The sequence below is a fragment of the Scyliorhinus torazame genome, chromosome 2, assembly GCF_047496885.1.
Source record: "Scyliorhinus torazame isolate Kashiwa2021f chromosome 2, sScyTor2.1, whole genome shotgun sequence".
NCBI classification, from domain to species: domain Eukaryota; kingdom Metazoa; phylum Chordata; class Chondrichthyes; order Carcharhiniformes; family Scyliorhinidae; genus Scyliorhinus; species Scyliorhinus torazame.
The window spans coordinates 186,706,574-186,734,134 of record NC_092708.1 but is presented as its reverse complement, the minus strand read 5'-3'; the positions used below and the strand labels follow the sequence as shown (position 1 = coordinate 186,734,134).

The window sequence follows — 27,561 nt, the reverse complement described above, 5'->3', positions numbered from 1 at the left end:
TTTTGTCAATCATGTCACACATGTCAAGTGATAGGGAAACCTCAAGCAGTGATAAAACCAGCGCCCTTAATACCCATTCCAGCATTTGAGGAACCTTTTACAAGGGTCCTAATCGATTGTGTAGGACCGCTTCCTCAAACAAAAAGTGGGAATCAATATCTTTTGACTGTAATGGATGTGTCTTCTAGGTTTCCAGAGACCATTCCAGTACGTAATATTACAACTAAAAGGATTGTGGAGGAGTTACTTAAATTCTTTACTAGATATGGACTACCCACAGAAATTCAATCGTATCAAGGAACAAATTTTACTTCAGTTATTCAAAGAAGTTATGGATAGCTTAGGAATAAAACACTTTAAATCAACTGCATACCATCCAGAATCGCAGGGAGCGTTAGAAAGGTGGCATCAGACATTAAAGACAATGTTGAGGGCTTATTGTCAAGATTATCCAGAGGATTGGGATAAAGGAGTCCCATTCGTATTGTTTGCAATTAGGGATGCACCTAATGAGTCTACCAAATTTAGTCCTTTTGAACTAATTTTTGGTCATAAGGTAAGAAGACCACTTAAATTGATTAAGGAAAAATTGGTGGGTGAGAAATCGAAAAATTACACTATTGGATTACGTGTCAAATTTTAGGGAACGATTAAATAGAGCAGGTGAATTGGCTAGACAACATTTGAAAGTTGCACAAAATGTGATGAAACGGGTAGCGGACAAGAAATCCAAAGTTCGTAGTTTTGCCAGTGAGGATAAAGTTTTAGTGTTGTTACCAGTGGTAGGGGAGCCTTTAAAAGCTAGATTTTGTGGACCGTATCAGATTGAAAGGAAATTAAGTGAGGTGAATTATGTGGTAAAAACACCAGATAGAATTATGTGGTAAAACCACCAGGTGGGCAGCACCGTAGCATTGTAGATAGCACAATTGCTTCACAGCTCCAGGGTCCCAGGTTCGATTCCGGCTTGGGTCACTGTCTGTGCGGAGTCTGCACATCCTCCCTGTGTGTGCGTGGGTTTCCTCCGGGTACTCCGGTTTCCTCCCACAGTCCAAAGATGTGCAGGTTAGGTGGATTGGCCATGATAAATTGCCCTTAGTGTCAAAAATTGCCCTTAGTGTTGGGTTGGGTTACTGGGTTATGGGGATAGGGTGGCGGTGTTGACCTTGGGTAGGGTGCTCTTTCCAAGAGCCGGTGCAGACTCGATGGGCCGAATGGCCTCCTTCTGCACTGTAAATTCAATGAAAATTCTATGAAGGAAGACTCACCGAGTGTGTCATGTGAATATGCTTAAAAGGTACTTTGAAAGGGAAGGAGAGAAAAAGGAGGGTTTAATGATTCTAACTCAAAGTGACGAACCAAATCCAGATGATTGTGAATTTGACATACCTCAAATTAAATTGGAAAATGAGGATGTTCTTAAAAATTGGGATGAATTGTTAAGTTACCTTCCAGAGGAAAAATGAACTGACCTGAAAGAGTTATTGATAGCACATGGGCAAGTTTGTAGAGATAAATTGGGAAGTACTAAAATGGCTATACATGATGTAGATGTGGGAAATCCTGTTCCTATCAAACAACATCCATATAGACTTAATCCTTTAAAATTGGCACAGGTTAACAGAGAGATTGAGAGTAGGCTGAAGAATGGCATAATTGAAGTGGGTTGCAGCCAATGGAGCTCACCCATAGTGATGGTACCTAAACCAGACGATACCCAACGGTTGTGTGTGGACTATAGAAAGGTGAATGCAGTTACAAGAACGGACTCTTATCCTATCCCATGTTTGAAGGATTGCATTGAGAAAGTGGGACATTCTGCTTTTAATTCCAACTTCCAGACATGGAAAGAACATTTAAAACATCATATGGAGTTCTTCGATCGACTTCAGGAGGCGGGTTTGGTGATGAACCTACCCGAAAGTGAATTTGGAGAAGCCCGAATCACTTTCCTTGCGGAGTTTCTGATACCCTCAAGACGAAGGGAAATAATGCGATCTCCTAGCATGAATGAATTTGATTGAACAGTTGTGCAAATGTTTTGTGGCATGATTACTCCACTGATGGAATTGCTGAAGAAACGTAAAAAATTTCAATGGACAGCGGACTTTCAACAGGCATTTGACTGCCTGAAATCTGTGATCACCAATGCTCCTGTATTGGAGAATTGCAAGGGACTCTGTGGTCAGATTGAACTAAATTATCTGATTCTGAAGAGAAATGCCGAGGAGTAGAGGAATGGATGGATCGTGCAGAGACTTTGTTCAAAGAGACTGTCAATCGAGAAGGATTTCGATTGGAGGAAGAAGAGCAAAGAAAAATGGACTATATTATTATGCCTGTTTGCATGTTTTTTTTTGTGAAACAAAAAAGTATTTTTACTGTGTGCATTTCTTAGTCGATGGTGCAAAAGTGAAAAATGAAACCATCTTGAAGTTGATGGTTTATTTTTTTTTCTTGGGGGGAGGTGTCATGTGAGGGCACCTTTAAGACCTGGATGTTTAAGCAATGTACCTTTAAGAAAACAGTGATGTCATAGAGTCGGTGGAGTTCAGCTCAGTTCAGCCATTTTGAAGTTTGGTTTTGCAGTTTGAAAAGTGCTTGGCTGGTTTTGCTGAGAGCAGTTTAAAAGTGCCTGGCTGTTTTGTTGTGAGCAGTTTAAAAGTAGAAAGCCAGTTTGAGACAGCAGCTTGAGAAGTTCTGGTTTGCTGTGATCTGCTTGCAGGGAGAAAGTCAGGTTTGAGAAAGCAGCTTGGGTATGTCTGTGTTTCCAGAGAGTTTGCAGGAAGAAAGCAAGGTGCTGGAGCTGAAGTCAACCAAGCTAATATATCTCTGCCATTCTACAGAAAATATATATATCCTTTAACCTGATATGATACTGTTTGAAGGTGTTGAAGTCCCCTGGAAGTTTGAAGGAACAGTTTAAGGAGTTATTTACTGTTGCAATATTTTCTGAGTTATCTTTGAAGTAAGGGGTGTTAAGAGATCCAATGTTTATTTAAGATGTTAAGTTGAGTTCATGGAATAAACAGTGTTTTGGTTTAAGAACCCACGTGTCCATAATTGTACCCCCCCCCCCCCCCCCCCCCCCCTTCTCCTCCTCCTCCACCCCATGACAGCAACCAGGTCTCCAAAATGTAAAACAAACAAGCCTTCACTCTGGTGGCACCCCTCATCCGCCCTCACAGAGCAAATTCCACCGTCTCCAAATACTGGAATTTCATTTGATGCCCCCAGTCATGCCGAGGTACTGGGGGAAGAAGCTGACCTCCAGCCCAATAGAACCCACCTGCGAGCAATGAAGGCGAAGGCTACAATGTCTGCCCCCGCTCCCATCGGCAGCTCCGGCAGGTCTGACATCCCGAATATGGCCTCTGGCCTCCAGGGGACCCGGCTCCAATTCCACATGCAGGACCTCAGACATGGTGCTGAAAAACGACCCTCAATATTTCTCCAATTTCGGACACAACCAGAACATATGGACATGATTAGCTGGGCCCCTCCCACACCGCTCGCAACTGTTCTCCACTCCCTCAAATAGCCGGCTCATCCTTGCCTTTGTTAAGTGCCCCTTATACACTACTTTTAACCAAATCAACCCAGCCTTGCAAAAGAGGTCGAGGCATTGACCCTTCGCACCACAATCCTTATTCCAGCCCTGTCCCCAACTCCTCCTCTCACTTGGCCTTAATCCCATCCATGGACTCCTTATCCTCCTCCAAAATCCTGCTGTAGATCGCACTCTCCAACTCTTCCATCGACAGCATCTCCTCCAACCTCCGAGGAGGATGGTGCCACCGGGAAGATTGGGAAAACCTTTCTTGCAAAATTCCGCTCCTGCATATACCTGAAGCTGCCCTCATGCTGGAGCCCATACTTCACCCCAACATCCTCCAAACTTGCGAATCATCCCTCCAAGAAACAGATTCTCCATCTCTTTTACCCCTTTCTCCTCCCATCCCCGGAACCTCGCATCCATCCTCTCTGGCTCGAACCCATGATTTCCTCTTATCGGCATCAACCTCGACCCTGCCCTCAACTTGAAGTGCTGCCGAAATTGCGGACAAGTCTTCAGCATGGCTACCACTACAGAATTCCCCGATTACTTGCCCGATGCGAGTGGTAGCGGTGCAATTGCCAGCGCCCGCTACCCCAACCCTTTGCAAGAACCCGCCTCCATCCGCACCCACAAAGCCTCCTTCTCTTTCCTCCAGTCCCGCACATTCTCTGCATTCGCCGCCCAGTATTGGGCAATAAGTTCATAAGAGCCAGCCCCCCGATTGCCGACCCTTTTGGAGCATCATCTTCCTTATCCTTGCTACCATCTCTCCCCACACAAACAACGAGACCAGCCTGTCCACCTTTCAAAAGAATGATTTTTGCAAAAAGAGCAGCAGACACTGGAACAAAAACAGGAACCATGGCAAAATATTCATTTTTACTGTCCCATCTCCCCAAATCCTCCACCAGGCTCGTGAAATTTAGCTTACGAAGTTGTACCCAGTCCCGCGCCACCTGCACCCCGAAATACCTAAAGTTGCGAACCAAGATGGCAACCCTTCCACTCCCGCCCCTGCATCTGGAGAAGACACCACAAAATACTCACTCTTCCCCATATTCAATTTATACCCTGAAAACGCCCCAAATTTCCTTAGCAATCCCATTACGTACCTCACCGATGAGCCCGGGTTCGAAATGTACAGCAGCAGATCATCCGCGTACAGAGACACACTATGCTCCACCCCACTCTATACATCCGAACCCCTCAGCGCAATAGCCAAGATCCCAATCGCCAACGCGAACAGAAGGGAGGACGTGGGGCGTAGTGGGAAGTACCTCGAATTCATATCATTCGTCCACACACATGCTGTGAGATTTGTAAAACAATTTCACCCATGTCACAAACTTAGGCCCAATCCCAAACTTCTCCAGCACCGCAAATAAATAACTCCATTCCACTCTGTCAAATATCTTCTCCCATCTAACGCCACCACCACTTCTAACTCCTTTCCTTCTGCCGGAGAAGGCACCACATTCAGCAGGCGCCGCACGTTCGACGACTGATGAATCCTGCCAGTTCCTCCCCCATTATAAGACCATAAGACTTAGGAGCAGAATTAGACCACTCGGCCCATTGAGTCTGCTGCACCATTAAATCATGGCCGATATTTTTCTCATCCCCATTCTCCTGCCTTCTCCCCGTAACCCCTGATCCTCTTATTAATCAAGAACCTATCTATCTCTGCCTTAAAGACACTCAGTGATTTTGCCTCCATAGCCTTCTGCAGCAAAGAGTTCCACAGATTCACCACCCTCTGGCTGAAGAAATTCCTCCTCATCTCTGTTTTAAAGGATCGTTCCATTAGTCTGAGATTGTGTCCTCTGGTTCTAGTTTTTCCTACAAATGGAAACAGGCCTCGTAGTATCCTGTAAGTTTCAATAAGATCCCCCCTCATCCTTCTAAACTCTAACGAATACAGACCCAGAGTACCCAACCGCTCCTCATACGACAAGCTCTTCATTCCAGGGATCATTCTTGTGACCCTACTCTGGACCCTTTCCAAGGCCAGCACATCCTTCCTCAGATGCGGGGCCCAAAACTGCTCAGAGTACTCCAATTGGGGTCTGACCAGAGCCTTATATAGCTTCAGAAGTACACCCCTATTCTTGTATTCTAGCCCTCTCGACATGAATGCTAACATTGCATTTGCATTCCTAACTGCCGACTGAACCTGCATGTTAACCTTAAGAGAATCGTACAAGGACTCCCAAGTTCCTTTGTGCTTCTGATTTCCTAAGTATTTCCCCATTTAGAAAATAGTCTACGCCTCCATTTCTCCTTCCAAAGTGCATAACCTCACACTTTTCCACATTGTATTCCATCTGCCACTTCTTTGCTCACAGTCCCAGCCTGTCCAAGTCCTTCTGTAGCCCCCTGCTTCCTCAATACTACCTGTCCCTCTACAGATCTTTGTATCATCTGCAAACTTAGCAGCAGTGCCCTCAATTCCTCCTGCCAGTTCATTAATGTATATTGTGAAAATTTGTGGCTTGTTTTTTTAATTGTTATGGGCCAGGGTTTAGAGAACCCCAAAGTGAATCATGGAGGTCACCTGACCCACAACTTTTACTAGATTGTGGTATGGGGAGCACACGGCCCACTCTACAGGTGTGGTACAGCAGAAATGGAAAAGTATTTTTTAAAGCAAAACAATGTTTATTCTATGAACCCAAGTTAACCTTTTTAAAAGATACAGTGAACATCTTAGCAACCATTAATTCAAATACAACCCCCAAAGACTACAACACTAAGTAAACCTTTAAGCTTTCCTTTTTAACATCCATACGACTTAAAAACAAAACCTTTACCAGAAGCACGTCAGGTTAAAGTCACTACTGCAAACATTTATAATTCTGAATTCACCAAATGATCAAACGATAGTCTTTTGATGGCAGAGAGAACAACAGGACACCTGCTTGATCTGGCTTCAGCTCCAGCCCTGAAAACAAAACTAAAACACACCCTGCACCCTGCTCAAAAATGAAAGTAAAAAGCTGACAGACAGCCCAGCTCCACCCACTCTCTGACATCACTGCAGTAGTAAACACTCATTTCTTAAAGGTACTCTCACATGACATAATGACCATCCACTTTCAGCTGTATTAATAAAACTATTCCAGCTTGGCCTTCTATTTGAGGAGTATTTTTTAATTCCAAGGGAGAAAAACATCAATGCATTCTATTGTGCTGGTTCATGGAAGATTTTACATTTGTGATTATGCAAATAAGTTTGGACTGTGACTTCAAAAAGTCAGTGTAATTGCAACCCAAACATCTTGCCTCTATTTTGCGAAGCTCTGTCCTAGTGATTGATGTGTCAATATTTACAGATCTTGAAGCTGCTCACACTTCCATCGAGAACAAGAATACAGCTGAAGTGAATGGAGAGATTCCTGATGAGCTTTCTCCCCAAGTTGCACAGAGGTTTGATAGCTTTATGTTTAATGATTAAAACCGAGAGCTGATAAATCATCTTTCACGTGACTGATGTATTTGTACAGATACAACTATAATTTTACATTTACATGGATAAGAACGATAATTGCTTTAGGAGTAATGGAGCTGTGTTGAGACCTTGGGCTGGATTCTCCGTTCCTGCGTCTAACTACTGACGGCAAAGGAGGATCCGTGGAGTTCCACGGCAGAACAATCGGCACCACACCCGCATCGATTCTGCTACCAGTGAGGGGCTAGCAATGGTGCCGCGATAAACACCCACGGAACACGCAAAAAACGGTGGGAGAATCGCTGGGTCCGTGCTGGACACGCGCAGGGATGACGAGCTGCAGCCGCGCGTACACTTGCACCTGCCACACACGCACCGATCGTGCCCGAAAAGTGGCACCAGTTGTGCTGGACTGCGTACCCATCCACCCCGACCCCACAACCTACCTCCCGGCCACCCCCCACTACTTCCCCCAGCCCTGGCAGAAGCCCCCTGCCCAGCGGCACGACTATCGGCGAAGTATGGCGGTGCTGGACATTGTCCGTAGCCATCTCTCTCTCTCTGCACCCACCACACCAGGCTCACGATGATTGAGACCACACGTGGACTACGCCATCGGGAACTCGGTCCATCGGAGGTGGAGCATCGTGGTTGGGCCTGATAATGAGATGCAAACGGCAGTTGCAACTATGCGCGGCGCGCAGCGAAATGATGCAGATTTTAAGAGGGCGGAGCATCGTGATTCAGCACCAAACCGGCGCCTGCCGTGATTTCGGCGTCGGGAGCTATTCTCCGCTTGATCGCTGTTGCCGATTTTGGTGTCGGCATCGGAGAATCCGGCCCCCTTTTTAAAAAAGTTTTTTATTGAGTTTTTGCTGCACAAAACAAATATAAATATGAACAAACAGTGGGAGCCAAACAGAATATATAAGAAGTAAAACTAGAACTATTTACTATTTACACCAATGTGGCAGGGGGATGGGAACCGATGCAGGAAGTTGGAAGGTCGTAAAACAGGGACAGAAATAAAAGGCAGTAAGGGGGAAAGTGTAAGGCAGAGAAGCCATAGTCAAAAATCAAAAAGGGCGACAGTACAAGGTACAGTGACTGAGGGGAGCTCAGTGAATAGGACCAGGAATACTAAAAGAAATAAAATGGGAAGTGAAAACATTAATGGTAAGCGATGCGGCAGGTTGTTACAGGAAGATGTGGGTTCGACGACAAGGAAAATTAGGAGAAAGGTTAGGAGGAAATATAACTTAGGAGAGGTTACTGATTGAGGTGTTAAGATTAAGAACAGAGGTAAAAAAGCCAACATAAGTGTACTTTACCTGAATGCTCGTAGTATTCGGAATAAGGTAAATGAGTTGATGGCGCAAATCATCGTGAATGACTATGATTTAGTGGCCATTACTGAAACATGGTTAAAGGATGGTCACGACTGGGAGTTAAATATCCGAGGGTATCAAACTTTTCGGAAGGACAGAGTGGATGGTAAGGGAGGTGGTGTAGCTCTGTTATTTAAGGATGACATCCGGGCAACAGTAAGGGATGACATCGGTGCTATGGAGGATAAGGTTGAATCCATTTGGGTGGAAATCAGGAATAGTAAGGCGAAAAAGTCACTGATAGGAGTAATCTATAGGCCACCAAATAGCAACATTATGGTGGGGCAGGCAATAAACAAAGAAATAACAGATGCATGTAGAAATGGTACAGCAGTTATCATGGGGGATTTTAATCTACATGTTGATTGGTTTAACCAGGTCGGTCAAGGCAGCCTTGAGGAGGAGTTTATAGAATGTATCCGCGATAGTTTCCTCGAACAGTATGTAATGGAACCTACGAGGGAACAAGTGGTCCTAGATCTGGTCCTGTGTAATGAGACAGGATTGATTCAGGATCTCATAGTTAGGGATCCTCTCGGAAGGAGCGATCACAATTTGGTGGAATTTAAAATACAGATGGAGGGTGAGAAGGTAAAATCAAGCACTTGTGTTTTGTGCTTAAACAAAGGAGATTACAATGGGATGAGAGAAGAACTAGCTAAGGTAGACTGGGAGCAAAGACTTTATGGTGAAACAGTTGAGGAACAGTGGAGAACCTTCCAAGTGATTTTTCACAGTGCCCAGCAAAGGTTTATACCAACAAAAAGGAAGGACGGTAAAAAGAGGGAAAATCGACCATGGATATCTCAGGAAATAAGGGAGAGTATCAAATTGAAGGAAAAAACATACAAAGTAGCAAAGATCAGTGGGAGACTAGAGGACTGGGAAATCTTTAGGGGGCAACAGAAAGCTACTAAAAAAGCTATAAAGAAGAGTAAGATAGATTATGAGAGTAAACTTGCTCAGAATATAAAAACAGATAGTAAAAGTTTCTACAAATACATAAAACAAAAAAGAGTGGCTAAGGTAAATATTGGTCCTTTAGAGGATGAGAAGGGAGATTTAATAATGGGAGATGAGGAAATGGCTGAGGAACTGAACAGGTTTTTTGGGTCGGTCTTCACAGTGGAAGACACAAATAACATGCCAGTGACTGATGGAAATGAGGCTATGACAGGTGAGGACCTTGAGAGGATTGATATCACCAAGGAGGTAGTGATGGGCAAGCTAATGGGGCTAAAGGTAGACAAGTCTCCTGGCCCTGATGGAATGCATCCCAGAGTGCTAAAAGAGATGGCTAGGGAAATTACAAATGCACTAGTGATAATTTACCAAAATTCACTAGACTCTGGGGTGGTCCCGGCGGATTGGAAATTAGCAAACGTGACACCACTGTTTAAAAAAGGAGGTAGGCAGAAAGTGGGTAATTATAGGCCAGTGAGCTTAACTTCGGTAGTAGGGAAGATGCTGGAATCTATCATCAAGGAAGAAATAGCGAGGCATCTGGATGGAAATTGTCCCATTGGACAGACGCAGCATGGGTTCATAAAGGGCAGGTCGTGCCTAACTAATTTAGTGGAATTTTTTGAGGACATTAACAGTGCGGTAGATAACGGGGAGCCAATGGATGTGGTATATCTGGATTTCCAGAAAGCCTTTGACAAGGTGCCACACAAAAGGTTGTTGCATAGGATAAAGATGCATGGCATTAAGGGGAAAGTAGGAGCATGGATAGAGGATTGATTAATTAATAGAAAGCAAAGAGTGGGGATTGATGGGTGTTTCTCTGGTTGGCAATCAGTAGCTAGTGGTGTCCCTCAGGGATCAGTGTTGGGCCCACAACTGTTCACAATTTACATAGATGATTTGGAGTTGGGGACCAAGGGCAATGTGTCCAAGTTTGCAGACGACACCAAGATAAGTGGTAAAGCAAAAAGTGCAGAGGATACTGGAAGTCTGCAGAGGGATTTGGATAGGCTAAGTGAATGGGCTAGGGTCTGGCAGATGGAATACAATGTTGACAAATGTGAGGTTATCCATTTTGGTAAGAATAACGGCAAAAGGGATTATTATTTAAATGATAAAAAATTAAAACATGCTGCTGTGCAGAGAGATCTGGGTGTGCTAGTGCATGAGTCGCAGAAAGTTGGTTTTCAGGTGCAACAGGTGATTAAGAAGGCAAATGGAATGTTGTCCTTCATTGCTAGAGGGATGGAGTTTAAGACTAGAGAGGTTATGCTGCAATTGTATAAGGTGTTAGTGAGGCCACACCTGGAGTGTTGTGTTCAGTTTTGGTCTCCTTACTTGAGAAAGGACGTACTGGCACTGGAGGGTGTGCAGAGGAGATTCACTAGGTTAATCCCAGAGCTGAAGGGATTGGATTGCGAGGAGAGGTTGAGTAGACTGGGACTGTACTCGTTGGAATTTAGAAGGATGAGGGGGGATCTTATAGAAACATATAAGATTATGAAGGGAATAGATAGGATAGATGCGGGCAGGTTGTTTCCACTGGCGGGTGAAAGCAGAACTAGGGGGCATAGCCTCAAAATAAGGGGAAGTAGATTTAGGACTGAGTTTAGGAGGAACTTCTTCACCCAAAGGGTTGTGAATCTATGGAATTCCTTGCCCAGTGAAGCAGTAGAGGCTCCTTCATTAAATGTTTTTAAGATAAAGATAGATAGTTTTTTGAAGAATAAAGGGATTGAGGGTTATGGTGTTCGGGCCGGAAAGTGGAGCTGAGTCCACAAAAGATCAGCCATGATCTCATTGAATGGCGGAGCAGGCTCGAGGGGCCAGATGGCCTACTCCTGCTCCTAGTTCTTATGTTCTTATGATCGTTTTTGATTATTTACATAAATACATCACCGTTTCCCCTTCCTTTTCTTTTATTCCTTCCTTGCAGTGATTGCTGTGGTAATTGAGGTCCCTAGCGTTACGCTCCCCACTGGTTTCCCTTTTGCTTTTCTTCCCTTTGTTTCAGGTTGCTGCCACCCTTTCTTACTGTCGTGGCTACCGATCTTTGTCTTCCTAGTTATTGGCTACCAACAGTTCTTGGAACAACCGAGTGAATGGCTCCCACGTTTTGTGGAAGCCTTCTTCCGACCCTTGGATGGCGAATTTACTTTTCTCCATTTGGAAAAATTCCAACAGGTCGGACAGCCAGTCTGCAGCTTTAGGTGGTGCTGCTGACCGCCAGCCGAGCAGTATTCTCCGGTGGGCGATTAGGGGGGGCAAAGGCAAGGGTGTCAGCCCTCCTCCCCATGAAGAGATCTGGCTGTTCTCTTACCTTGAAGATTGCCACTCTCGGTCATGATTCTACCTTCATCCCCACCACTTTGGACATTGCCTCAAAGAAGGCTGTCCAGTACCCAGCAAGTCTGGGACAAGACCCGAACATGTGGCATGGTGGCCGGGCTTCCTTGGCACTGTTTGCATCCCTCCACCTCCGGGAAGAACCTGCGCATTCGGGTTCTAGTTAAGTGAGCTCTATGTACCACTTTTAGCTGTATTAGGATTAGCCTTGTGCATGTGGAGGTGGAGTTGAACCTGTGCAGTGTTTCGCTCCAGAGTCCCCACCCTATTTCAAACCCAAAGTCTTCCTCCCACTTCTCCCTTCTCTCAACCAGTTCGGTGTTGGCCCCCCTTAGCTGTCGTCCGTACATGTCACCACAGTTCCCTTTTCCTAAGATGTCCACGCCCAGCAGGTCCTCTATCAGTGACTGTCATGGTGGTCGTGGGTACGCCCTTGTTTCTTTTCGTATGAAGTTTTTGAGTTGAAGGTACCTAAGTTCGTTGCCCCCCGTCAGCTGGAATCTTTCTGTCAGCTCTTCGGGCGTTGTCAATCTGTTTCTTTATTTTATTTTTTGTAAATTTAAAGTACTCAATTCATTTTTTCCAATTAAGGGGCAATTTAGCGTGGCCAATCCACCTACCCTGCACATCTTTGGGTTGTGAAACCCACGCCAACATAGGGAGAATGTGCAAGCTCCACATGGATAGTGACCCAGGGCCGGGATCGAACGTGGGACCTCGGCACCGTGAGGCAGCAGTGCTAACCACTACACCACCATGCTGCCTGGTGTTGTTAATCTGTTGCGGTATAAGTCCCTAACTGTCAGCGACCCCCTGTCCTGTCTCCACCATTTGAAGGAGGCGTCTATGGTCGCCGGCTTGAACCTGTGATTGTTGCACATGGGGGCTTTGTTGGACATCTTGGTTAGCCCGAAATGTTGTCCCAGTTGTTTCCACAACTGGAGTGTTGTTACCACCACTGAGCTCGTTCCCCCCCCCATATAAACGCCATAATCAGTTTGTCCAGTGAGTTGAAAAAGGCCTTCGGGGTCAGGATGGATCTAAACAGGAAGAGGTACCTGGGCAGTACGTTCATTTTGATCGTCTGCACTCTCCCCGCCAGGGAGATTGGGAGTGTGTTCCATCTCTGCAGGTCCTTTTTAACTTCTTCCTCAGGCTGGTCAGATTCCACTTGTGGATCCCTGTCCAGTCATGGGCAATTTGGATCCCCAGGTAGCAGAATTTGTGCCGTTCTTGTTTAAACGGTAGGCGAACAGCAGCGGGGACAACAGGCATCCCTGCCTTGTGCCACTATGCAGCTGAAAGTACTTAGAGCTGGTGTTTATCCATACGCTCGCCATGGGAACGTTGTACAGGAGTTCCACCCAGGCGGTGAATCCTGTGCCAAGCCTGAACCGCTCCAATACCTCTATGAGGTACTTCCATTTGACTCTGTCGAAGGCCTTTTCAGTGTCCAGGGAGACGATCACCTTAGGTGTTCTCTCCCCGGATGGGGTCATGATCACATTCAGCAGGCGCCTGATGTTTGAACTTAGCTGTCTACCCTTGACAAAGCCCGTCTGGTCTTCTGCAACCACTTCTGGTGTGCAGTCTTTTGGCTAGGATCTTCGCCAGTATTTTTGAGCTTATGTTTGGTAGCGAAATGGGTCTGTTGGGTCTTTGTCTTTTTTAGATATCAGCGAGATTGAGGCTTTTGCTAGCATAGGCGGCAATGTGCCCCTTGCCAGCGAGTCTGTGAACATCTGCAAGTTTGGGGCCAGTGCTGTCGCGAATCTTTTTGTAGAAATCTGCCGGGAAACCGTCTGGCCCCAGTGCCTTCTCCGCCTGCAAGGAGCTAATACTCTCCGTGACTTCTCCCAGTTCTAACGGTGCTTGCAGACCCCGTTTCCTGTCCTCTCCACAACTGTCATGTCCAGTCCATCAAGGAACTGCTTCACCCCCGAGTCCCTTGGGGGCTCAAGGTGTACAGCCCCTCGTAGGCCTTGTTGATCTTGTCCGGTTCTGCTACTAATTTGCCTCTGCTGTCCCTGACCTGTGCTATTTCCCTCGTGGCTGCCTGCGTTCTCAGCTGGTGAACAAGCAGGCGGATAGTCTTGTCTCCGTGTTCATACAGGGTCCCTTGTGCCTGGCAGAGTTTGTGCACTGCTTTCCTCTTGGAGAGCAGCTCAAAGTCCATCTGTAGCTTTTCTCTCTCTGCCAGGAGCCTTACGGTCGGGGCCTCGGAGTATCGCCGGTCTCCCTCCAGCATGGAGTCGACTAGCTGTTGCATTAGCCGCTCTTTCCTCCCTGTCCCTTTGTGCTGTAAAAGCAATAATTTCTCCCCTGATCACAGCTTCAGCGCCTCCCAGAAGGTGGAGGGTGAGACCTCCCCATTCTGGTTGTTAGTAATATATTCGTCTATGGCCTGTGATATTTTCTTGCAAAAAGCTTTTGTCAGCCAGAAGGGGGTTGGGCACGCCAGTCTGGAGAAGGGGGTGTAGATAGCCTGGGTCACATTGTGATCCAAAAAGACGAGGTGTTGGGTGTCTTAAAAAATATTCAGGTAGATAAGTCCCCAGGGCCGGATGGGATCTACCCCAGAATACTGAAGGAGGCTGGAGAGGAAATTGCTGAGGCCTTGACAGAAATCTTTGGATCCTCGCTGTCTTCAGGGGATGTCCCGGAGGACTGGAGAATAGCCAATGTTGTTCCTCTGTTTAAGAAGGGTGGCAGGGATAATCCCGGGAACTACAGGCCGGTGAGCCTTACTTCAGTGGTAGGGAAATTACTGGAGAGAATTCTTCGAGACAGGATCTACTCCCATTTGGAAGCAAATGGACGTATTAGTGAGAGGCAGCACGGTTTTGTGAAGGGGAGGTCGTGTCTCACTAACTTGATAGAGTTTTTCGAGGAGGTCACTAGGATGATTGATGCAGGTAGGGCAGTAGATGTTGTCTATATGGACTTCAGTAAGGCCTTTGACAAGGTCCCTCATGGTAGACTAGTACAAAAGGTGAAGTCACACGGGATCAGGGGTGAGCTGGCAAGGTGGATACAGAACTGGCTAGGCCATAGAAGGCAGAGGGTAGCAATGGAGGGATGCTTTTCTAATTGGAGGGCTGTGACCAGTGGTGTTCCACAGGGATCAGTGCTGGGACCTTTGCTGTTTGTAGTATATATAAATGATTTGGAGGAAAATGTAACTGGTCTGATTAGTAAGTTTGCAGACGACACAAAGGTTGGTGGAATTGCGGATAGCGATGAGGACTGTCTGAGGATACAGCAGGATTTAGATTGTCTGGAGACTTGGGCGGAGAGATGGCAGATGGAGTTTAACCTGGACAAATGTGAGGTAATGCATTTTGGAAGGGCTAATGCAGGTAGGGAATATACAGTGAATGGTAGAACCCTCAAGAGTATTGAAAGTCAAAGAGATCTAGGAGTACAGGCCCACAGGTCATTGAAAGGGGCTACACAGGTGGAGAAGGTAGTCAAGAAGGCATACGGCATGCTTGCCTTCATTGGCCGGGGCATTGAGTATAAGAATTGGCAAGTCATGTTGCAGCTGTATAGAACCTTAGTTAGGCCACACTTGGAGTATAGTGTTCAATTCTGGTCGCCACACTACCAGAAGGATGTGGAGGCTTTAGAGAGGGTGCAGAAGAGATTTACCAGAATGTTGCCTGGTATGGAGGGCATTAGCTATGAGGAGCGATTGAATAAACTCGGTTTGTTCTCACTGGAACGAAGGAGGTTGAGGGGCGACCTGATAGAGGTATACAAAATTATGAGGGGCATAGACAGAGTGGATAGTCAGAGGCTTTTCCCCAGGGTAGAGGGGTCAATTACTAGGGGGCATAGGTTTAAGGTGAGAGGGGCAAAGTTTAGAGTAGATGTACGAGGCAAGTTTTTTACGCAGAGGGTAGTGGGTGCCTGGAACTCACTACCGGAGGAGGTAGTGGAGGCAGGGACGATAGGGACATTTAAGGGGCATCTTGACAAATATATGAATAGGATGGGAATAGAAGGATACGGACCCAGGAAGTGTAGAAGATTGTAGTTTAGTCGGGCAGTATGGTCGGCACGGGCTTGGAGGGCCGAAGGGCCTGTTCCTGTGCTGTACATTTCTTTGTTCTTTCTTTGTTCTTTTGTCTCCAACCTCACATCCATATAATGTGGAGCGTGGTCGGAGATTACGATCGCGGTTACCAGCTCTGGAAGCACCGATTTTCCCACTACAAAGAAGTTGATCCTTTAGATGTTTTGTCCTTGGGAGAAGGAGAACTTCCCTCCTGGGTGGGTGAATCGCCATGGGTCCACTGCCCCCACCTGCTCCATAAATAGGCTGAGTTCTTTCGCTACGTTGGACATCCTTCCCGTCTTGGGATTTGACCTGTCTGTCTGTGGGTCCTGTACACAGTTAGAGTCCCCCCCCATGATCCTTCGGTGCTATCTATGTCGAGGATTTCCTTCTAAACTCCATGTCGTCCCCCGTCTAGGGCACCACTGACCATGATGTACCGTTCCCCTGGGTCCGTAACCGTCCTTGTCACCTTGAACGTTGTCCTCTTATTTAGCAAAATGGCTACTCCCCTGACCCACGTCCCCTGGCAGGAGTGGTAGGTTTGTCCCACCCAGTCCTTCCTTACCTGCAGTCGGTCCCTCTCCCTCAGGTCCACCTCTTGGAGGAAGACTATGTCGGCTTTCATGTTTTTCAGGTAGGCGGTGACTCTGGATCTTTTCACCAGATCTTTTTAAAAAGATTTTTTAAATTTAGAGTACCCAATTCATTTTTTCCAATTAAGGGGTAATTTAGCGTGGCCAATCCACCTACCCTGCACATTTTTGGGTTGTGGGGCGAAACCCACGCAAACACGGGGAGAATGTGCAAACTCCACACCGACAGTGACCCAGAGCTGGGATCGAACCTGGACCTCGGCGCCATGAGGCCGCAGTGCTAACGCACTGCTCCACCCTGCTGCCCTCTCGGGTTACTATCCTGATGGGGTTTCTTTGTCCCCCTCTCCTGGGGGGTCGACCATACTTATCTGGTGGACGTGCCCCTGCACTCCGGGGTTTCCCTTTGTTAGGGGGCCATTCAAAATGGCCACGGTCACTGTTCTCCCCATGAGGTTGGGCCCCTGTGCTCTGGGGTTTCCCTTTGTCCAGGGGGCGTCCGACATGGCTACCAACTGTGCATTCATGTGGATAAGACCCTGCACTCCGGGGTTTCCCTTTGACCCGAGACCTTCCCAAGTGGTTGCTTGCAGCACCATTTTATTCCAAGTTGCCATTTGTGGACTGTTGTAGCAAGTTTAATACCCTTCATCTTTCTTCACTGACATATCCCTCACAATGCCCTCTTCTTTCCCCCCGTCCCCTTCCCCCCCCATCCTGTAGCTAAATCCCCCCCCCCCCCCCATGCCCCTGTTTTTCCCCCTGATTACCCCTCCCAATCCATTATCTGCCCCCCCCCCCCCGGGAGTTGTTGCACTTCCTCCCTTTGCCCTGGGCTCTCTGTCTGCCATTTCCCCCTCCTTACCCTGTGCTTAGTTGTACGTAACTCAACCTTTCCTCTCTTGCTGCTCTTGTTTCCAAAACAAGACAATGTTCTCCCACGTAAAGCGGTTGCTATGGCAATGGTCTACTGTTAGCTTACAGACTGTAGAATGGTGAGAACCTCTTTTGTTGGAACACTGTGTTATCAGAGTCTCATTCTGCGGGCTCTTCATCACTCCCTCTGCTGTTGCCTCTCCATTCCGTTTCCTGTGATGAACTTGTCAGTGTCCGCAGGGACCCGTGAAAAATTGTGTTCCCTGTCTTGCTATGTGACCCAGAGCTTGTCTGGGTACAATATTCCGAATCTTACACCGTTTCTGTAAAGCGTGGCCTTTGCTTTGTTAAATTCGGTCCATTGCTTGGCCAGGTCAGCCCCAATGTCCTGGTAGATAGAGATCTTGTGACCTTCCCAGCTGTAGTTTTTGGACTGCCTGGTCCAGTGCAGGATTCTCTCCCGGTCCTGGTACCGGTACATTTTTGCGATTATCACCCTCGGCTCTTCCCAGTTTTGGGGATTTGGTCAGAGCGACCGGTGGGCTCTGTCGATTTCTGGTGGATTGGGGAAGCTATCCATCCCCACCAGATTACCCAGCATTCGGCGCATATTGTCTATGGAGTTCCTACTTTTGATCCCTTCCGGTAGGCCCACGATCTGTAGATTCTGCCGCCTTGACCAGTTCTCCTGGTCTTCAACCTTTCCTCTCAGGTTGCCTTGTGTCGCTACCAGCCTTGCCACCTCCTTTCCAGATCCTTAATCGTTGCCTCCTGGGCCTCCAGTCGCTTTTCGGCTTTGTCCAGGGCCATCTGCATGTTCGCCAGCACTTCAGTCACCCCACCCTTCACCGCAGCTTGTATGTCTGCCTTCATCTCATCTCGGTGTTCCCTCAACTCTTGAGAGGAACATCCTCCATCCATCCCCTGGTGAGGGGGGCTTCTCGTGCGACGGGTCAGTTCCTTGCAACGCCTGTGTTTTGCCGCCTCATGTGCTGGTCGGCTCGGCTGCTTGCTGTTTTTCCAGGCTCTTCCCACTCCTAGTCTCCACTCGTCCTCTGGACTGGCTGTTATTTGGCATCTTTCCTTCTGTCTACATTTTGTTGGTGGTGTGGGGATGATTTGCCTCGTTTGCAGATGTTTTTCAGGCAAAAAGTGCCTATTTCTCAGATTCGTGGGAGGAGAGCCACCTTATGTGCGACTTCTCTGCACATCCCCGTCACCGGAAGTCGTGTTGAGACATTGTTAAGGTCCTGGTGGGTGGCATTTGTTTTCTTAGGTCCTTTGGACTTCCTGGAGGGTTGCAACATTGTGGCAAATGGATGAGGTAGTGACAGCATGGGCAGTTAGGCTCTTGGGTTGTCTTGAAGGGTTCCAGTTATACACCGCATTGCTATGTTCAGTTGGATATCAACAAATAACATGTGGCTACTTCTGGTCCATACTGATGCACAGTACTGGCTATGGAGTGCATGAGGGTCATCACTGATGTCTGAAGCACTGCTTCCTAGCTTGTGTTTGCCAGTATCTGGTCCAGTTTGACCCTCAACTCCATCATGTCAGCTACCTTCAGGTGATTATGGAGGGTTGTGTGTGGCCTGACTTTTTATTCCTTCACCGGCTGTGGGCGTCACTGGCAAACCAGCATTTTTATTGCCCATCCCTAATTACCATTGAGAAGGTGGTGGTGAACCACTTTCTTAAATTACTGCACAATATTGTGTAGTTATGCCCACAGGGCTGTTTGGGAGGGTTTTCTAGGAGTTTGATGCTTAGACAACAGAAAAAACGGTTATATATATCCAAGTCAGGATAATGTGTTGTGTGACTTGGAGGGGAACTTGCTATGGTGTTCCTATGTGTCTGCTGCCCTTGTCCTTCTAGGTGGCAGAGGTCACTTGCTTGGCGGGTGCCGATAAAGGATAGGTCCAAGAGATCACTCGGTGAGAGATCAGAATGGGGCCATATTGCACTGTATTGCTGCATAAGGCCATCTTCAGGGTGCACTGAGCATTCCTCTTTTCATAATGGTTATTGTTGTTTCTGGGTTTTGGCTTGAACTTCCATTTCCAGAAATATTCCTCCATCGTGTTTAGCTGATAAATAACTTTTTGAATTTTTATTATTTGTGTTATTCTGTTTAATTACTGTGCAATTTCAAACAGTATAATTAATATAGGATGCTTCAGCACAGGAGGCCATTCGGCCTGACTTATCCATGCTGGCTCTCTGCAAGAACAATTTACCGAGTTCTACGGCCCCATCTTTTCCCTGTAATCCTCTAATTTCTTTCTCTTCAGATAATTATCCAATTCTCTTTTGACAGTGTGTTGAATCTGCCTCCATCACACTCTCTGGTAGTACTTTACAGATCGTAATCACTTACTGGGTAAAAATGTTGTCTCATATTGCTGTTGCTCTTAATTATTTTTAAATTTTTCCATATTTGTGTGAATCAAATAATAGCAGGCGAATACCTCGGCCAGGAAGTGCAAGACCAGCGCCTCCCAGAATAAAGAAGCAGGAGAGTCCAGATTCACCTTCAGAAAGGTAGATTTTTCTCCTATTCTTGTTGTAATATGGTGTCCTGGAAGTTCATTGCAAATAATACAAAAAAAATCATACATATTCTTGAGTTTTACATCACAAATGTGATGCATCTTCTGGCAGTAGATTATTCGGTATCAGTTCATTGCAAAGTGATAATTCAGATGATAAATATAAATTACTTCATCTTTGCCTTTACTGGATTATATTATCTGAACCCCTTGATTGAATAACCAGCTCCTATCAGTGAGATTCATAGACCAGCACATGACATATGGCTGGAAATGCAATGCTTCATTTGTTTATGGTTAAACAATAATTGATTTCTCTTGGTCGTAGCCGAAATCAAAGCTTAAATAAGCTACATTTCTCTCTGACATTTGGGTGCAAATCATTTTATGAGTGAGGTGTGGCACAAAAGCATTGAAAGTTGTTGGGATTAAACTTAGTGGTGATGTATTTTTTAAATAAGTTTAGAGTACCCAATTTTTTTTCCAATTAAGGGGCAATTTAGCGTGGCCAATCCACCCATCCTACACATCTTTTTGGGTCGTGGGGGTGAGACCCACGCAGAGACGGGGAGAATATCCGTGTGGAGTTTGCACAGTGATCCGGAGCCAGGATTGAACCGGGTCCTCAGTGCCATGAGGTAGCAGTGCTAACTACTGCGCACCATGCCGCCAATAATGTTATTTAAATATTGAAGTGAGACAACCCAAGTATCATGTGCTGTGATGATTTTGTTAATACATTTTATATACCCTGTCAAGTTATTAGGCTTTAGGGAGAATTCATGCTGTAATTAAATAATAGGCAGGGAGAATTAGTGCAATAAAGGGGTGAGATTCAGTTGGTTATTTTCAAAGTCACTCTGTATAATAATAATCTTTATTATTGTCACAAGTAGGCTTCCATTAACACTGCAATGAAGTTACTGTGAAAAGCCCCTAGTTGCCACACTCCGGTGCCTGTTCGGGTACCCTGAGGGAGAATTCAGAATGTCCGAAATACCGAACAGCACGTCTTTCAGAACTTGTGGGGGGAAACCGGAGCACCCGGGAATTGAACCTGGGACCCTGGCGCTGTGAAGCAACAGTGCTACCCACTGTGCTACCGTGCCGCCTTATTGTGCACCATATTAGTGCATATTAAAAAATGAATATTGATTATTCCGATTGCCTTGACAGCTGCCATGAAATTACAGACGTTTAAAGCATATCCACGTGCTTTACATAACTTTATCATATTTTTAAAACAATTTATTTTTAACTGCCTTTATTGTCCTTTTCCAGAATTGGTAGTGCAAAGCCTGTGTCTAATGTAATTGTGGATAAAGGAAAGAATGTTGAAGAGGAAGAAGATGATGATGAGCAGTTTGTGGTGGAAGAAGCAGTCTCACAGATACCAGATATGCCTGAGATGGAACCTGTAAGTCAAGTCCTTGTGTAGGAATAAAAGTAAAAGACTTCTTCAATATTACACTCTTCATCAACTGTATAGTGCTCACATAATCTCTTTAGATTTTGACAGAGGGGGTGAACCAGCTTATTGATAATGGTGAACAACTTCATTTAGTCAATTTTTAAAAATGTAGTTGAGTGGTATAGTTTTTAAAAAAAAGATATTTTATTCCAATCGCATTCAACAAAATAACACAAGCTTAACGTCCAATCCAAGTATACAGTTTGTTCTTTTTTTCCCTTTTAATGCCCCCCACTCCGTGGCAAACAGCTCCTCAAAATAGCATGAACGGCCTCCACTATATCTCGAAGCCCTCCTCTGACCCCCTTAAGGCAAATTTGATTTTCTCCAACCTGAGAAATTTGTACAGATCCCCCAGCCATATATCCTTGCTCGCGTAGCTGACCTCCAATTCAAAAGTATCTGTTGCTGGGCATTCAAGAGAGGCGAAGGCCACAACATCGCCCCCCCTTCCCCTCCAGCTGCAGCACCTTCGACACCCCAATGGTTGCGACCATAGGGTCCGGCTTCACCTCAACCCCTACAATCCTTGATAGGGTCCAAACACCGCCTCCCAAAAATTCTCCAACTCCTCACACCCCCAGAACAGATGAGCATGATTCGCTGGGTCTTACCACACTTCTCACAACCGTCTGCTACCCCGGAAAAAGCCCACTCATCCGAGCTCGAATCATGTGGACCCTGTACACCACTTTAAATTGTATCAAACTCATCTTTGCGCAGGAGGCTGAGTTCCCTTGCCGCATTACCTCACACAGTTGAGTGGTATAGTTGATTAGTGCACTGCCTTTTCCAACATCTCGGTTTAGAGTTCAAAGCTAACTCCAATGAAAGGATTACTCTGCCATACTTTTTTAAGCAAAATTATTTTCTTCCAAACATGTGTAAAAAAAAAGCAGCATCTACAAAAACACACTCCACAAACTAACAGTCCATAGTTTGTACAATTTTCCCCCTTTTCCCCCCTCCCCTCCCCCTCCTCCCCACTCCCCTGCAAGGAACTGTTCCTCAAACATTGTCATGAACAACACCCACCGTGTCTCAAAGCCTTCCGCTGATCCCCTCAACTCAAATTTAATCTTTTCCAAATGGAGAAAATCGTTGAAGTACCCCAGCCAGACCGTCACCCCAGCCAGCGTACCCAATTTTCAATTTTGCAAGATCCTTCGTCGAGCAGTTAGAGAGGCGAAGGCCACAACATCAGCCCTTTTCCTCTCCAGCAGCTCCGGCACTTCCAGTACCCCCAAAATCTCCAACATTGGGTCAGCCTGACTTCCACCCCCACAATCTTCGATAGCATCCCAAACACCGCTTCCCAGTATCTCTCCAGCTTCTCACAACCCCAGAACATGTGCGCATGATTTGCTGGGCCCTCGCTTACACTTTTCGCACTCACGGCCATGCCTTGGAAGAACCTCGGCCGGGTCATATGTACCCTGTGCACCATCTTGAACTGAATCAAGCTCATCCTCGCGCAGAAAGAGGTTGAATTCATCCTACGCATCGCCTTGCAACACACAGACCCAGTCTATTCCGCACCAACTCCCCCTCCCATTTATTCTTGATCTTCACCATCTGCACTCTCCCACCCACAACGTCACCAACCACCCGCCTAAATCCCCAATCTTTACCTGTCCCAACTTGTCCAGGAGCAGCGATTGCACCAATAAGATGTCCTCCGGCAACCTGGGAAACGTCCTCCACGCCTTTCGCGCAAATTCCCTCACCTGCATATATCTAAATTCACTCCCCATTGGCAACTCAAACCTCCCGAAACTCATCCAGATCTGCAAACTTCCCTTCCAAATACAAGTCCCTCCCAAATACAAGTCCCTAGTCCTCATCGGCCCCGTCTCCCTCCACTTCCCATACATCCGATCCATCTTCCCTGGCTTAAACCTGTGGTTCCCGCACAGTTGTGTCAACACTGACATCCCTTCCAACTAAGTGTCTCCTCACCTGATTCCACACCCTAACTGTCGACTGTACCACCGGGCTCCCCGTGTACTTCCTAGTAGCTGCAGAGCTGTCACCATTGCCCGCAGACTGGAACCCCTTCTCCACATTCACCGGCCAATAATAGTGCAGCAGGTTTAGGAACGCTAACCCCCCTTTAAGAACATAAGAACTAGGAGCAGGAGTAGGCCATTTGGCCCCTCGAGCCTGCTCCGCCATTCAATGAGATCATGGCTGATCTTTTGAGGACTCAGCTCCACTTGGATTGGATTGGATTGGATTTGTTTATTGTCACGTGTACCGAGGTACAGTGAAAAGTATTTTTTTGCGAGCAGCTCAACAGATCATTAAATACATGAAAAGGAAATAAAAGAAAATATGGCAACACAACATATACAATGTAACTACATAAGCACTGGCATCGGATGAAGCATACAGGGTGTAGTGTTAATGAGGTCAGCCCATGAGAGGGTCATTTAGGAGTCCGGTGACAGTGGGGAAGAAGCTGTTTTTGAGTCTGTTCGTGCGTGTTCTCAGACTTCTGTATCTCCTGCCCGATGGAAGAAGTTGGAAGAGTGAGTAAGCCGGGTGGGAGGGATCTTTGATTATTCTGCCCGTTTTCCCCAGGCAGCGGGAGGTGTAGATGGAGTCAAGGGATGGGAGGCAGGTTTGTGTGATGGACTGGGCGGTGTTCACGACTCTCTGAAGTTTCTTGCGGTCCTGGGCCGAGCAGTTGCCATACCAGGCTGTGATGCAGCCCGATAGGATGCTTTCTATGGTGCATCTGTAAAAGTTGGTAAGGGTTAATGTGGACATGCCGAATTTCCTTAGTTTCCTGAGGAAGTATAGGCGCTGTTGTGCTTTCTTGGTGGTAGCGTCGACGTGGGTGGACCAGGACAGATTTTTGGAGATGTGCACCCCTAGGAATTTGAAACTGCTAACTATCTCCACCTCAGCCCCGTTGATGCTGACAGGGGTGTGTACAGTACTTTGCTTCCTGAAGTCAATGACCAGCTCTTTAGTATTGCTGGCATTGAGGGAGAGATTGTTGTCGCTACACCACTCCACTAGGTTCTCTATCTCCCGCCTGTATTCTGACTCGTCGTTATTCGAGATCTGGCCCACTATGGTCGTATCGTCAGCAAACTTGTAGATGGAGTTGGAACCAAATTTTGCCACGCAGTCGTGTGTGTACAGGAAGTAGAGTAGGGGGCTAAGTACGCAGCCTTGCGGGACCCCGGTGTTGAGGACTATTGTGGAGGAGGTGTTGTTGTTCATTCTTACTGATTGTGGTCTGTTGGTCAGAAAATCGAAGATCCAGTTGCAGAGTGAGGAGCCAAGTCCTAAGTTTTGGAGCTTTGATATGACCTTGGCTGGGATTATGGTGTTGAAGGTGGAGCTGTAGTCAGTAAATAGGAGTCTGATGTAGGAGTCCTTGTTTTCAAGATGCTCTAGGGATGAGTGTAGGGCCAGGGAAATGGTGTCTGATGTGGACCGGTTGCAGCGGTATGCGAATTGCAGTGGATCAAGGCATTCTGGGAGTATGGAGGTGATGCGCATCATGATCAACCTCTCGAAACACTTCATTCCGACTGAAGTCAGGGCCACTGGACGGTAGTCATTGAGGCACGTTGCCTGAGGCACGTTGCACTTTCTGGCCCGAACACCATAACCCTTAATCCCTTTATTCTTCAAAAAACTATCTATCTTTATCTTAAAAACATTTAATGAAGGAGCCTCAACTGCTTCACTGGGCAAGGAATTCCATAGATTCACAACCCTTTGGGTGAAGAAATTCCTCCTGTGCTCAGTCCTAACTCTACTTCCCCTTATTTTGAGGCTATGCCCCCTAGTTCTGCTTTCACCCGCCAGTGGAAACAACCTGCCCGCATCTATCCTATCTATTCCCTTCATAATTTTATATGTTTCTATAAGATCCCCCCTCATCCTTCTAAATTCCAACGAGTACAGTCCCAGTCTACTCAACCTCTCCTCGTAATCCAACCTCTTCAGCTCTTGTATTAACCTAGTGAATCTCCTCTGCACACCCTCCAGCACCAGTACGTCCTTTCTCAGGGAAGGAGACCAAAACTGAACACAGTACTCCGGGTGTGGCCTCACTACCACCTTATACAATTGCAGCATAACCTCCCTAGCCTTAAACTCCATCCCTCTAGCAATGAAGGACAAAATTCCATTCGCCTTCTTAATCACCTGTTGCACCTGTAAACCAACTTTTTGCGACTCATGCACGAGCACACCCAGCTCTTTCTGTCTCTATATCAGGGCCCTCTTTACCCTCGGCATATTCCCTGCCCATATAATCTTTGAAATCACTCTTTCCAATTTCCGGAAAAAGGCCTTAGGATAAAAGATTGGGAGGGTCTGGAAAGCAAACAGGAACCTTCGCAGCACATTCTTCTTTACCACCCGCACCGTCCCTGCCGGTGTCACTCCCTGCCAGTGTCAGGTGTAATGTATCCCATCTCTTAAAATCCACTCTAATCTCCTCCACCAACGTTGTCAAATGCCACCTGTGCATCATAGCCCATTCCCTTGTCACCTGAATCCCCAAATACCTGAATCTTTCCCTAGCTACCTTGAGTGGCAACACCCCCAAGTTGGCCTCCACCACACTGCTTTCACTGGAAACACCTCACTCTTCCCGATGTTTAAATTGTATCTAAAGAAGGCCCCAAACCTCTCCAATATTCCCATGATCCTACCCATACTCTGCAGCGGGTCCGACACAAACAACAACAGGTCGCCTGCGCACAGAGACACCCGGTGCTCCCTGCTCCCCTTCACAATCCCCTGCCATTCCACAGACCCCCTAAGGGCCATTGCCAAGGACTCAAATAGCCAGCGTGAACAACAACAGCGACAGTGGACACCCCTGTCTCGTTCCTCTGTGCAATCCAAAACTCTGTGAGCTCACCTAATTTGTACGTACACTTGCCACCGGGGCTCTACATAACAGACGCACCCATGCCACAAACTTCGGGCCAAACCCAAACCTATCCAAGATCTCAAATAAATACCTCCACCCGATCAAAAATCTTCGCTGCATCCATAGACAATAATCTCCAGCAGCTGCCCCACTGATGGATCATAACCACATTTAACAGCCTCCTGATGTTACTAGAGAGCTGCCTGCCCTTTACAAAACCCGTTTGATCTTCAGAGACCACTCCTGGCATACATCCCTCCATCCTGCCCACCACTAGTTTAGCCAGCACTTTCACATCTGTGTTCAACAACGAAATGGGCCTATATGCCCCTCACTGCAACAGATCCTTCCCCTTCCTCGGGATTAACATGATCAACGTCTGGGTCAGCGTCTCTGGCAACACCCCCCTTTTCGCACACTTCACTAAACATCCCCAACAAATGCGGTGCCAACTCTGCAGCAAACACCGTATAAAACTCTGCTGGAAAGCCGTCGGACCCTGGAGCCTTCCTTAACTTCATCCCCCTCATGCTGTCAATCACCTCCCTCAGCCCCAGTGGCTCCTCCAACACCTGCCTCCTCTCTTCCTCCAACCTTAGAATTTCCAACTCATCTAAAAACCATCCCATATCTCCTTCCTCTACATCCGCTCGGCCCTGTACAGTTTCTCATAATACCCCCTGAACACATAAGAACATAAGAACTAGGAGCAGGAGTAGGCCATCTGGCCCCTTGAGCTTGCTCCGCCATTCAATGAGATCATGGCTGATCTTTTGTGGACTCAGCTCCACTTTCCGTCCCGAACACCATAACCCTTAATCCCTTTATTCTTCAAATTACTATCTATCTTTATCTTAAAAACATTTAATGTAGGAGCCTCAACTGCTTCACTGGGCAAGGAATTCCATAGATTCACAACCCTTTGGATGAAGAAGTTCCTCCTAAGCTCAGTACTAAATCTACTTCCCCTTATTTTGAGGCTATGCCCCCTAGTTCTGCTTTCACCTGCCAGTGGAAACAACCTGCCCGCATCTATCCTATCTATTCCCTTTATAATTTTATATGTTTCTATAAGATCCCCCCATATCCTTCTAAATTCCAACGAGTACAGTACCAGCCTACTCAACCTCTCCTCATAACCCAACCCCTTCAGCTCTGGGATTTATCTTTTTACACCTCATTTATCTTCCCCGGCTCAGACACTGTGCGGAAGTCTCCGTTGGCTGTCGCCGAAATCACAAAACGCGATTGGGCGGAGAATAGGTTCTGATGTTAAAATCTCAGTGGACGCCGATTTGATGCCAAATCACTATTCTCCGTCACCTCGACAGCGGTATAAATGCCGTCCGGAATGCACGTAAAGTAGACACTATTTTCATTTCATTAATGG

General features: G+C 46.7%; 1 protein-coding gene across 3 annotated transcripts in view; it reads left to right on the top strand.

Annotated features, from left to right (window-relative positions):
* Positions 1 to 27,561, top strand: part of traf3ip1 (TNF receptor-associated factor 3 interacting protein 1) — a 290,175-nt gene that overhangs the window by 156,334 nt on the left and 106,280 nt on the right. For all 3 annotated transcript variants that reach the window (XM_072481210.1, XM_072481192.1, XM_072481201.1), the window contains 3 exons: positions 6,892 to 6,985; positions 19,703 to 19,786; positions 21,076 to 21,211. In XM_072481210.1, coding sequence (XP_072337311.1) covers positions 6,892 to 6,985; positions 19,703 to 19,786; positions 21,076 to 21,211 — 314 coding nt within the window. The remainder of the gene's footprint in view (positions 1 to 6,891; positions 6,986 to 19,702; positions 19,787 to 21,075; positions 21,212 to 27,561) is intronic.